General features: G+C 43.7%; 1 protein-coding gene across 1 annotated transcript in view; it reads right to left on the reverse strand.

Moving 5' to 3' along the window:
• The window catches only part of LEMD3 (LEM domain containing 3), a 43,561-nt gene extending 31,713 nt beyond the window's left edge, over nucleotides 1–11,848 (reverse strand). The window contains exon 1 of the mRNA XM_032105169.1: nucleotides 10,263–11,848. Within this exon, the coding sequence (XP_031961060.1) occupies nucleotides 10,263–11,775 (1,513 nt within the window). The 5' untranslated portion in view covers nucleotides 11,776–11,848. The remainder of the gene's footprint in view (nucleotides 1–10,262) is intronic.
• Nucleotides 11,849–13,791: the final 1,943 nt, after the last annotated feature.

The raw sequence follows: 13,791 nt of genomic DNA on the forward strand, positions 1-13,791 counted from the left end.
ATTCAAGGAAATATTTTATAGTAACATAACTTGCACATGTGCTCTTTTGCACTATACTGCAAAATACAGAAGAAACAGCTGTCTCTGTTCAATTAGGGAGAATGGATCAAAAGTGCACTTGCCATGCATTGTAAAAATTAGATTAAAATCACATTCCTTGCACACACATACACACAGTATTCATTACAGGCTAGTGTGTATACAAAGGAAATAAAAAACCCACCACACTAAAACTGCTCTTACAAGCAGTTGCAAAACATTACCAGGAGAAACATTAGACTTCAGACACATACCAGCATTTTACAATGGGTAGAGTATCAGAATAGGCTTCCAAAATAGCTCTTCTGCCTTCTTCTGCACCCCTCCCAAGTATTTTAGCTCCTTACATTTTAAAAGGTCAAAAAATACCCACCACTTCAACAAATGAACACAAATTTTAAAAAAGGGGAAACTCCACCTTGAAAGCATGGCAACACCACATGTTTTATGTTTAACTAGGAAGTGTTCTGCTTTCCTCAAACTCCAAAGTTCAAGATGGAAAGCAAGCTAATAAAGCAAGTGTTATTGAAATACAGGTTTAAAAATCAATGGGAAGCTGCAATTAAATACTGAATCGTCACTCTGCCAAGGGGCCCAGTCTTGATAAAAAGATCCTGTGATCTCGTACAAGCAGTAAGGATTTCTGTCTTGAAGAGTCTCCAACATAAAAACACCCAGTCATAACCTCTTCTTCCAGACAGACTTCAGTTACAAAGTATTAGTAATAGTATGAACAGTTTACAATATCCAAAGGTAACATTTGAAGGGAGAACACTGACAAGAAAACTCTTGAAAGGCTATCGATCATAAGCCCAAAGTCAAGATACGAAATAGGAAATTTTCATTTTAAAAACTGGGGTTCTGCTGTGCCTCTGTCATCTTAACCATTCAGCACACATTAGTCTATCAGTGCTTGCTGCACTAAGAGCAGCAGCACTGCTGAACAACATGATATTTACAAAGCCTAAAAACAACAGTAGAACTCTGAAAATAGGTGCTCTATGCAGGACATACAGAGGTAGTTGCTAGCAGGTCTCTTGGCATGACAAAGATGAGCTTCCACTGAGGAAGCAGCAGTCAGTTTACCACAAGTATCCATATTAGTTAAAGAGAAGAAGGAAAACTGCTCACAACGTACTGTAAAAGTTTGCAGAGCTCAAAATCAGGATAAGCTCAGCAGTAATACACAACATACCACCACTTGACTGGACATGCATAACAGCAGGCAATATTGAGTTACTTCCATTTTTACTTCACTGGACTAAGACTCTGAAGAACTGGCTAACCTTCCAGGCTGTCTACCATAGCAAATGCATTTGTTTGATGATTTGTTTGATTCATCTACCTGGTTCAAACAAAAACTATCTGAAGAGAACAACTGGACTAACACACCATTATCCTTTACTCAGCTGAAGAGTCTGCTTGAACTAAGACTGAACTTGAACTAATGTTATCATAATTGTTTATTAATTAAATAGGCTACACCTATTAGTTAAAAGGTTACACTATCAGTTTGTGGATTAAGGTGATGAATCTTCTAGCAGTACTGTGTGCACTTCTGACCCTGGTGGATCTAGAGAAAAAACCCAAGAAAAACCAAAACCTTTCTTGGCAAGAAACTCACCTGCCATGCAGAAACAGGAAAAAAAGAAGACAGAAAGGAAGTACAAGTGACTCTTACCAAGATATCAAACACTAGGAACAACAGAACCATACCACACCTTTGGTACATGAGAACTCCGTACTATGTAGGTCACTATATGGTATCACAAAGCTCAGTGCTTGAACTATGAAAAGAAAGTTTACAGAACAAGATCCTAACTCTCTTTCCTCAAACCACGTACCTTATGCTTAAGGGAGCCGGCCATATAGCTAGTCTGACACCAAGGCTTGTGGAAGCAGCTTGGTACATTCCCCTCTTCTGAATGGCAAAGGATATCACATACTAACTCATTCCCTTACAGAAAGGATAGGCAGACCCTATTTGGCCTCAGGTCCTCAATCACCAGGACAGCTCCTTCCCAGGGCTGCTACTTTCATGTCAGTTTCCCTCCAGTTTGCTCTCCCTCCAAAGGAATGGCTTTAATACCACGCATCCTATATAGTAGAATAAAACAAGTCTGGATTTAACATCTCATGGTTTTCCTCCCCCCTCTACTTCATGTGCATTTGTACTCAACCTGCACATTTTTGTTACTAGTTCAATAAGCAGAACCTTTAGCTGAAGGTCAAAAGAAAAAAAGTGTTTAAAGTTATAATTTAAAAAATATTGTACATTGTACAATTATAAAGTATGCCAACACATCCATGCTCAATGTAAACAACATAAATACAGTCTACAGTGTTTCTGAAGGGAATACCACCTCTGATGGAAATAAAACTTATCAGGCATTGATCATAATACACCTAGAATCACCAAATCAAACTGTGCATATATACCTGCCCATTCTGAATGGGTTAGGATTAGCGAGTCAGCGAGTAAGTCAGCTCACAGGAGTACTCCAAAGATGGGTATTTCCACTCCTAGTTCAAAGGACACTGTAGAGACAGTACAGCCGTATAGCTCTCTTAGAAGTTCTCAACACTCCCTTCTTAGTTTTTTTCTGAGTTTAGATCAAAATGAACATGCATTTATTATTATATGCAAAATACAAAGTACCTAAGCACAAACATATCCTTTACAGACAGCTCAGATTCCCTATTTCCCATAGTGACTTACAAACACTTTTATCCACACCTGCTTTTACATAAGCAGATGTAAAAGCATAAGTACTTCTCATGCTTATAGATAAGAGAAACAAAACCCAAAAATAAATAATGAGACTAGTTCCTTCTCCAGAAGGAAATCTGCATCTCTGCTCTGATTTTCTCAGCTAGGAAAAGTCTCCCTAGGACAGTATAAAATTCCTTTCACATACATATCCCCAAAAAACCCCAGAACCAACCAAATAAAAAACACCTTTTCAGCTTTTTCTTGAAATACACTATGCCTTTCTTCTCCCCAAACTTTCTTGGGTCATACATTGGGGGCACACCAATACAGAAACAGACTAGGTTGAACCTAATATGATACTCTCCTTCACAAGATACCACCAAGGAATTTCATAAATCATTTTCTCTTATTTACAAAACAACAGTAAACTATTTCCAAGGTATTTGCAAGGAAAAACAGTACAAGCAACACTGCCAGACTGGCGTTTCCCCATAATTAGGTTTGAACTGTGGATTTCCACAGCCTGTGAAAATGCCTCTCAAGCGTTTGTCACACATGCACCACCCAGTCTGTCACTCAACAAAATCCTCTTTGGCAGTCTAAGGCATGACACCTGCAAAAGAACAAAAGCCACTCAACTTTAGATACAGCCAGAGATGAATAGAAATTCATTAACAGATAATGTTATACCATTTCCCAGAAAATATACTGGGAATTAAAAAAACCAACAAACACCAACCCGCCTCACAACAAACCCAAGCATTATTTCAGGCAACAGTAACAAGACAAACAAAACAAAAAACCCGGAACAAAAAAGTAATCACATATCTACCTTCTGAGATACGAAACCCATCCTTGACAGTAAATGTTCCATTGCTCAATATCTACTGACAGGTTTCAGTAGATAGTTCAATAGCTAGATTAGTTAGTTCTATATATAGATTAGTTCTATAGCTAGACTTCTGTTCTCTATGACCAACAACATCCACATATTCTGATAAAAATGCGTTTGATGAAGTTGTGAGATATGGGGTATGTGGGATATGAGGGGCTTGCACTGTGCAGGCTGATGATCCTGAACAAACCCTGGGATAAGTACTATTGAATGAAGTGCTGTGGGACGTTTTATTGCACAATTACATATCGAGATGGTGAGTATTGTGGGGACAGATGGTTAACGTAAGGGGCTTGATATGCAACCTATTGAAAATATCCTAAAGCTAACAAAAACAGTTACAAAATTAACGAACAGTCTGAGGTTTCTCCAACACAGAGATTTACCTGACCAAAGAAACACTTTTCTGTGGACAAAAGTAAAATTAAGGTCTAGATGTGGCCTTAAAATCTAGTGCTAGGAAAAACATTACACTTATCCACCTCGTGCCCAGCAGTCCTCTTGTGATAAAGTTTTGTTCAGTCAACAACCAGAAAGGACAGGCTGATGCTGCATTTACCCAAGACACTGGGAGTCCAAGTACAAATGTTTCTTGTAGTTTTTCAAAAGATAGAAGGTTAAGGGGATGTGACCATGTATTAAGCAAATAAAGTAAATAAAGGCAGTATGAAGGAAGTCTTAGTATTATATGAAACAATTATTCTGTAACAAGCCATCTTTAAACTTACGTTTAAGTAAACGGCCTTCTCTGAGACAAAGTAGCCAAGTTGTTCTACAATCCCTCATTTATGAAGACCCATTTCTTACTTATCTGACAGAGCATCACTAAAATTCAATGGACCTTAGAGACTACTTACTAAGTTGTAGTGTCTCTTAATTCAATGTCAGATCACTCTTTTTAAGCCCCTACTCTTCTCCCCACATTAAACAGCCTTTTGTATCAATTCAGTCTGTCACTCAGAGGTCATTTAAAGCTGCTGAAGGAATTAGAGACTCTAATTAGGCAGCGTTACTCAAGATACCTTGATGTTACAATATGACCCTCAGTAAACAGAAAATTTGATCCTTTCCTCTGCAAAAAGAATTCACCTCTGCAAAAAGCCAACCATAACAGCACATCTCCTGCAGCAAGCTATGCCCAACAGGCACCACGTTTGCCTGTTTCACAGTTAACATACACCTACTCTCACACTCCACAGCAGAATGTAAACACAAGCAGAACAGAGAAACAGCACTAAATAACATTGTGGGAAGTACAGCACAGCAGGACTCAACACTGGACACCATAAGCTCAAGCAAGCCTTCTAACACAGAAGGAACCTACATGAGATCAGCTTTAAGATGTGCAGTGGTTCTTCAATTTACCCCTGCACCCATCAGTATGCTTCTTTCCATCAGTACCACTGCCCCTTTTGACAAGCTTTTCTCTATCAGAAAGGACAGAAGCTACCAAGGTTACTTTGAGCAAGACCTGAGCTACACCATGTCCTGATTTATCATAATCACAGCAAAGGCACTGCCACCTTCTTCCACACATCTAGACCTACCAGGAGAAACAGAAGGAGCCAAGAACAGTCAAGACAAGGATAGAACTAATGAAGTTCTCAGCAAACACTGGAGTCTCCCAAAAAGTCTTATCTTTTTAATATACCTTGATTTCACAGTCCATTAACCAGTAAACTTATTCCCCTCAACCTAACACAAATCACACCAGGCAACTAATTTTAGCAGAAAATACAAATACTCACAAGAACGATAAAGGTGAAAGGAATATATGTCGCAGGATTACAACACTCTGTGATTCTCCACAGCATTGGAACAGCACTTTCATCAAGAAAAAAAACCCACTGTACTTGCTTAATTTACTTGCCTAAGCTTTTTTGTGAAGTGACCAAACAACTTTCTCAAACAGCAGTTCTGGCCTGTTCAAATGTTCTTACTATTTCTGAGCACAAGTCTAGAAGCATGACAGGGATCAGAGTTCACTACAACTCTACAACTCCTGCCAGCTTAGCTGGGTAAGCAGTCAAGCTAAAGTTTGCAACCTACTACTTTCAGATGAAACACAGATGTCAAAATGATTTAGAAATACAACTGTTTCCCAGAGATAGGAGAACTTTCTTTTATATCACCTACTTGAGAAACTTGCTAACTAGGATTTAAAGCAATATACAGAAAGTGAAACAGCTATATGCTAGTATTTCAATAGAAGATGTTACAGTGTCAAATACAAGTCAGGGAATCCCTTGAAAGCACAAGCAACGTTAATAGGCACACAACACAGGAACTCTTCAAATCTTTTACTTTTTCTCCCTCCCTTTATCTCCTCTTCTATAAATACTTCTTACCCACAACTAATTTTCTTCCATTAAAGGCAACACTGTCAAGAATATAGACTCATCTGAGAAGCTGATCTTAGAAGGCAAGTAAATTTGTAAGTTATCTGTGAAATACCACAGCACTTCAATAGTAATTTGCAGGCCTGTGAGCATAACAGTCATCATCTTGTCTTTTATACAGCAAATCTAACTTCTTAGCAATTAAATTCCCTGCATAAAATTCCACAGAAGTTTTAACACCTGAGAGATTTAGAAGTCAAGGAACAACAATAGAACTGAATGAAACTCTTAGAATTGTGATTTGCATAAGCTTACACTTGCAATATACATAACTGCTAAGTCTCCCTGAACTAACATTTCAAAAACACAAGTTGTAGCAAACATAGTAAGGATTATCCTCCTAGCAATTGTTTTGTAACAAACTTCATAGAAAGACCAAAATTACTAGCAACAGATGTCACTTTTAAAAGCCTCTCCTAGCAAGAAAGTAAGACTTTAAACAAGACCTACCTGAAAGTTTCAAAATTAGTTTGTTGTTGTGGTGGTTTTGTTCTGTTTTTTTCTTTTGTCACACCAGCTGCTTCCCAAACAAAGTACTGGAGCAGAAATGGTAAAAGTAACTTACACACAACCTGTTTCGGATTACTGACTTCAACAGCATCTGTACTAGTGCCCACATTTTTCAGAAAAGTTAACCAGACCTGAAACAACATCAACTGATCTGGCACAGTTATCAACTTTTCATTAAAAGTAACTTTAGAATTAACTTTCAGGAACACCCACTTGAGATGCTCAGAGTAACATCACAAAACCACAGAAGTTGGAAGAGATACCCAACTCTTCAGGGGTTGAAGAACCCTAAGAAAGTAGACTAAAGTATACCATTTTCCTGACAAAATACTGTGCTGGTTTGGCAAGAAGTTGATTCAATTCCATGGTATTTTGAAGGCAGGTGCAAATAAAACATGCTTTACAGCCAGAGCAAAATGAATGAGGTTACCAGCAACAAGCCCAAACTGATCTTTTCCACATACAGCACTGTCAGAGCTAGCAAGCACAGCATGCGCTTATGCATTAGTTGGTCTTTTATGCGAGCTTCAAGAGCAGTTTATTTCAACGGGTTTAAGAAAAACCCCACAGATATTTATCTATATTTTAGACAGCAAAATGCATAAAAACCTTACTTCAAGTGACCTTTATAGCTTAGCTACAGAAGAATTAGCCCAGTTCTGATTTGTCTTTGAACATTTTATACTACACGTGGAAAAACTAAAGCACTTCATAGCTATTTCAGAGCTCTGAATAAGAAATCATTTGAACACTAGGCACAGTGTTAAGTGACAAGTCTCTTCTGAAATTCTCTGCTCACCCCTTCTCATTTATATTACTACCCCTGGCCTAAATTCAACTCCGACACCTGGTTTTAAGCTTCCCTCTCATTACACACACCTCCTCTGTTCTTAGATTACAGACTGACAAATACTTAAGTGTTGATACTGAGTGTACTTCGTGATTAATATTTTTCAATGTCACAAACATACTATCACTTTATTTTGATTGCATTTAATTTTAGGCAATTAACTATTAAGAAAACCAGCATTTAAGCTCACTGTGCATAAATCCCTGCAAATTTAAAATAAGAAGTCACCAAATATACAAATAACTGCCTTTATTGCTTTATCACAGTAAGCATGATAATTACAGAGATGCATATATTGCAACTCCTCTGAACCCTAAACTCTTTACGACAAGGATTCAAGTTTAAAATAACTGATTTTTTTCCACAATCACTCTCACCCAACAGAATCTTACCTACAACCATCTAAAAGACAGAATAATCTCAATATCCACCTAAATGAAATGGTTGGTTTTGAGATACGTTATTATTTTTAATAAAGTATGAATCAGTTCTGCTTCTATAAAGAAAACAGACAGTACACCCATATAAGCATAAGAATCAAAGGACACACTTGGATGATGTTTAAGCTTAGGAAGCATGTAATAGAAGACAGGGTTCTCCCCCTTTTCAGTAAAAATCTTTATTAGCCTGTCTTGTCTATTCTCGCCTGTTCTACAGACTCACCATATTTTTGTCCCATATGCTGATTTGAGAAGAATTTAGTAAGCACATGCTAAACATATGGACAAGGTAATTCCCTGCTCATTCCCACATTACTGAAAAGAAGCGGCCTGCTCATCTCCCTATCAAAGGAGGTAGCCACAAAAACCTGCTGTTTGCTTCTTCCAAAGGACACCATTCCCCCTGGTCCCATTTGTTATGTTGCAGCAAAGCCTGGGGCCGTAAGGAAGTAGGACAGATGAAATATGAGTGCCATTGCCAGAACAATTCTTCAGGAAACCCACTTTCAAGAGTTCCACTGAAAAGAAAGCAAGAACACGCCAAGAACTGGTTTACTGGAACTACCAAGCAACACTGGGCTACCAGAGCACTGACTGGGCAGCCTAACCTAAGCAAGGTCCTCTAAGAAGAGAACAATTTTTCCTAACAGTTCCAGCTGGGTTAACTTTTTAAGAGCAATATACCCAACACAATCAACCCACACGCTCTATACAGGAAAGTTCACACATTCAAAACCAATTTTCTTTCAATATAAAAAAAAAATCCACTCTGAACTTTAAGAACTATTGCTATCTGCATTGCTGAAACAGTCATCTTTTATCAAACAGGATGACAAGCCAGTTTTAACTCAACCACTGAATTCAGCAGTTTACCCCAGTATGCCAACAGATCTTCTCCCATTAAAATCATCATATTTCAAGACTAAAAGAAGTATATAGTACATGTCAGTATAATAATACAGCTTATCCATACATAAGAAAATGTAGGCATGTCTCTAGCAGTTATGGACAGAAGCTAACCAGAGTATGAGCAGTCCCAACAGTCACACTATACTGTATCTAATTATAGCCCACCTGCGCATGTTCACAGCATTCCCAAAAAACGAGACTGAACAGTACTTAAGAGCCACGTGGACCATTGCAACGAAACCATCGCAAATCCCCAAGTCCTTGCTGCTGCTGTCCTTCCTAAACACCAAATGTTTTACTCGCCCCCCCCCCCCGCCAAAGAGTGCAAAACAGAATTAAGAACTATTCTGCTACCCTGATGTAATGAACAACGTTCAAAAGGGAATAGAAAAAAAGCCAGCCCACACTGCTACTTCTGCCCTATGACATCTAGCAGATCCCAAGATAACAGTCGGATCGCTCCTTACATGGCACTGTATACATGACCACAAATGAGTATATAAATCCTCTACTCTCTATACAAAGAAATGTACACACCCCACACTCCTTCCTCAATCATTTCAAGAAAAAATGCAAGTTGCCAAGAACCTTCTAATGCTCTTACATCCCAAAACCAGTTTTTTGCATAATTTCTCACCAGGAGCAATGAAAAATCAAGACAGCAATGGCATGGTTTTTCTTTCTGATGTTAGAGTCTCCACTGTCCATTTCAGAACAGCCAAGCCTTGAATTAGCATGAATCACCACCCTTAGGTGGTACATTTCCATTTTTGTACGCTTCATGAATAGAAAATGGTAGTTTTTAAATCCATTCCAAGAAGTTACTTTCACATATAAAAGAAGTTCCCAAATAATTCAAGATTTTAAAAAAATGAATGCTCTGAATTTCAGACTAAAGCACAGCAGTGTTTCATGTATAAACGTTATTCTCAACTAAATTTAGAAGAAAGTATTTATTAGAAAACAATACACAATAGGTCAAGCATTCACTGCCCAAAGTCTGTCATAGTGTGTAACATCATCTCAGCCTAGGATCCTTTTCAGCCCTCAACACATATGAATGAAAACAACTTGCTTTATTACCAAACAACTACGGTCAAATCTTAGTCCTGCATGAATCCCAGGTATCTAAACGTGCATGCTTACTCCTGTGAGGTTAACATAAAGCCTTATCTCGTCAATCTCTATTAACCATACTCCTGCTATACTGAACAAAATCCATAGAACTGCTTTGGGAAGAAAACGTGCTAGAAAACAAGGTATCAGCAGATAGCAGGGAATGCTGGGATTTAAGTTTATCCTCAAATGTCTTGCAAGCTTATTACACCAGCTTGCAAAGCACATACATAAAGAAAGACAAATTCTCTGTGCACCATCGTCTAAAGAGAGATTATTCTAAGGTGGAACCCAGAACTGCTCAGTAAGCGATGTCTGGGAATGCAAAGGCGTATTAACAGTTGTTACATCCAGTTGCAGAAACTGCTCTTACCCTTCACCTAATACTTACTGTTGGCTCCCACATCCTCAGCTACTCCAGAACCTCTCATTCTCAGGTATGTGAATCCCAGTATCAGAAAGAACAAGCATGCAGCAGTTAAGAGGAACATGGACAGGTAATGTGCACTGAAGCCTCCAGTGGTGGATACCTCCTCTCTTTTGAACTGTTGGAGAAGCTCCTCCTCGGGCTCAGAGAGATTCTTCTTGTAGGTGTTTTTCAGGTAGGTATGATTTGAACCCGTATGATTGGAGTGGTTGAGTCTAAGGGAGGAGGTGGTTCCACCCGGGGGAAGGCTATTAGTAGATGAATAGATCCTGGATTCAACATTACAGCTACCAGGAGCACCGCTGAGAACATGATTATTGGTCGCTTTCCTAATGGTGCCTGGAGGGTCAGTGACTTTGCCGCTGTCCACGTCCGTGAGCGGTGGTGGCAGCAACAATACTGATGGGGATTTCTTGGACAGGCCAATGCGGTATCTGGGGCTGGGAGGACTAGAGTCCAGATTTTCACATCCTCCTCCTCCTCTTCCCCCCACCACCGCCGCCGCCTCCTCCTCCTCCTCCTGATTTCTGCCCCTGTCTAGACTGCCGGCAGCAGCCGCCCCCGCCGCCCTGTCATTCGTTACGAGCACACCAGCATCGCAGCCTCCGCCAGCCCTTTCTTGGCCCGTCTCCATCACGCCAGCGCCGGCTGCAGCGCATTTGCTTGTTATGAATGGAGCAGGAGACTTGCTGAGGCTCCGTCTGGGCCGGCGGATTGCAGACTCCTCCTTCGGTCCCTGCTGTTTGGCCCTCGCCCCCGCCTCCTCCGAGTCCGAGTCCGAGTACTTGTCCCTGCTGCCTCCGTAGGCGAGGAGCCGGTTCCCGTTCACGGTCCGGTTCTTCCACCGCTGCTGCTCGCTCTCCTTCTCCTCTTCGTCATCCTCCTCGCCGTCCCCGAGCTCCCTCACACCCTGAGTTGCCGCCGGTCTCCTGGCCGCCGCCCCCCACCAGGCGTTAGGCTTCCGCCGGGCCGCCTCCTCCGGGGGGGAGCTGCTGCTCACGCCGCAGGCGCCGTGGGGGGCGGAGGGCCTGAGGCCGCGGAAAAGGGGCGCAGCGCGTTCCCTCCTGCCGCCGGCCTGGCTCCGGGGGCTGCTCTCCACGTCCGACTCGTCCGAGCTGAAGCCCAGCAGCACTTTGCCGCCCCCGGCGGGGGGTGCGGCGCGGCCCCGGCCGCCTCCGGCGGCAGCCCCGGGAACGAAGGGGTGCTCGGCGCCGGCCAGCCGCGCTCCTGGAGCCGCCCGCCCGGGGCCGCCGCCTCCGCCCGGCGCCGCTCCGGCTCCCGTGTTATTGTTGTTGCTGTTCCGGGTCTTGTTGGCGCCGCCGCCGCCGCGGGCCCCGGCCCGCTCATCCTCGCGCAGCTTCTTCAGCTTCTTCAGGTAGACGGGCCGGGTGCTCTCGGTGACCGGCCCCGGGGAGAAGCCGAAGCGCCTCAGCTCCGAGAAGAGCTCCTCGTCCGTGAGCTGCGCGGCCGTCGCCATTTTCCGCTCCCCCGCCGCCGCCGCCGCGGCGCTTCCGACCCACGCGCCGCGCCGCGCTCCCCGCCGGAACTGACGCGCCGCACTCGGCTGTGGCCGAGACCCGCCCGTCACCCCGCGGCGCCGCCCGCCGGGAACGCGCCCGGGCGGGCGGGGGAGCGGCGGGATGAGCGGGGCGGGGCTGCCAGGCGCCGGCGGCCCTTCCAGGCCGCCCCCGCTCGGTCACGGCTGTCGCGCGGGGCTGGCGCCCCTCCCGCCGCCCCGGCGAGAGATGGGGCCGAGGATCGCCCTGTCCGCCCCCGGGCTCGCCGAGGGGGTGGCGGGCGGCGGATGGGAGCAGGGAGGGCACCCCCGAACGGGCGGCCCCCGGCGCCGCGCGGGTGGCCTGTGGGAGGCGCTCTCGGCGGCGGCGGGGAAGTGGCGGGGCGGGGGGCGCCGAGCCCGGCGGGAGGGAGGCAGCGGCGGCTTTCGGAGCGGGAAGGGACGCGCTGGTCGGAAACGCGCTGTATCAGGCACGCTTGTGAACAGACAAAACCGCGGCTGCTGCGGATTGTCGGAGGGCTCGGGAATCCACTGCAGTGAGCAGCGTCAGACCGAACACTGAACCTCCATTAACGCCGTTCCCGGGTGTCAAATTTAGCCTAAAGGTGGCTGAAGAAATGGGAAGAGGCCGCGTGCACCTTTTGGCGGGCCCTTCACGAGGTGGCAGGCAGGCTGTGGCTCCCTTCCACCAAAGTGCTTGGTGGAAGCAAACCTTTCCCTGTTGCAACTCCAGCATCAGGACATCTCGGCTGTGAGGAGATATGGAACCTCTCATACGTATGAGAGGATATAGTCTTAAGCTGGGCCAGGGGAGTTTAGGTGGGACATTAGAAAGAATTTCTTCACAGAAAGGGTGATTAGATATTGTAATGGACTGCCCATGGATGTGGTGGAGACACACCTGGAGGTGTTTAAAGGAAGTACCACATCCAGTCTTAGTGCTGTGTTCTGGTTGACATGGTGTTGTTCAGTCATAGGTTGGACTTGATGGTCAGAGGTCTTTTGCAACCTAATAAGTTCTCTGTGATTTTGTATGTCATTAATTATGGAATTACCTGGATGTATTTTGCTTTTTTCTTTTGGAAAATACAGTTGTTGATATGTATTGCATTTGAAACTGTCAAACTGTTTACAGAAAGTTGTACTTGTCAAAAGGGTTGTGCCAATCTAATGAGATGTCATCCTGGCATTTCTCAGAGCATGTGGTGTGTGCTGACGCTTCTGGATGAGCCCTTTGGCCACAGAACCTCATATGGAGGCTTCAAAATCTCCTGGCCTGCCTGTCTCTCCTTATCCACCCTGTATGACAAAAACCTGGGCTCAGCTTCTGCATACCACATCATAAACACAGGAGGCTGAATTCCAGTTTTGACCTGGCTCTGACTAGCCTTGCACCACCACGTGCAAAAGTGGTCCAGGAACAAGATCCAACTGCAGGAACAACTATGTGTTCCCCCTCACAGTCTGCTGCAGTGAGGATATTGTGGATGTGCCCTGCTAATGTCAAAACTGAAGTTGCTAATTTTGTTATTGAGAAACATTTGCAGAGCAGGAGTTGAGGTAGCTGTGAGGCAGCTATGTGTGAAGATCAAGCCAAGTCTACTGAGCTAGAGGAGTGGCCAAGGTCTGTATTACTGCTGTGCTTTATGTGGCACACTATGCATAGCCTCTTCCTTCTTTCCTTGACAGGAGCCGTTTCACATAGAGCAGTATAGTGCATTGGAGGAATGCACGAAACTCCAGCTGTAAGGATGATTACACTCAATCTGACCTTCACTGCACATTAAACCAGTAACGTAAATGTACCTGTTCTGTCCCATTTCCCAATCTATACTAGCTAACTGATAATCAAAATGCTATGAGAAATGCTTCTGACATTCCATTCCTCCTCATCAGGGAGAAGCAACCCACACTTTCCACCAGCTAGTTGGGATACATGTTTGAACATGCCCCGCCACATTCAGTGCCTGCCTCCAG

Source organism: Corvus moneduloides, chromosome 4 (assembly GCF_009650955.1).
Source record: "Corvus moneduloides isolate bCorMon1 chromosome 4, bCorMon1.pri, whole genome shotgun sequence".
NCBI lineage: Eukaryota > Metazoa > Chordata > Aves > Passeriformes > Corvidae > Corvus > Corvus moneduloides.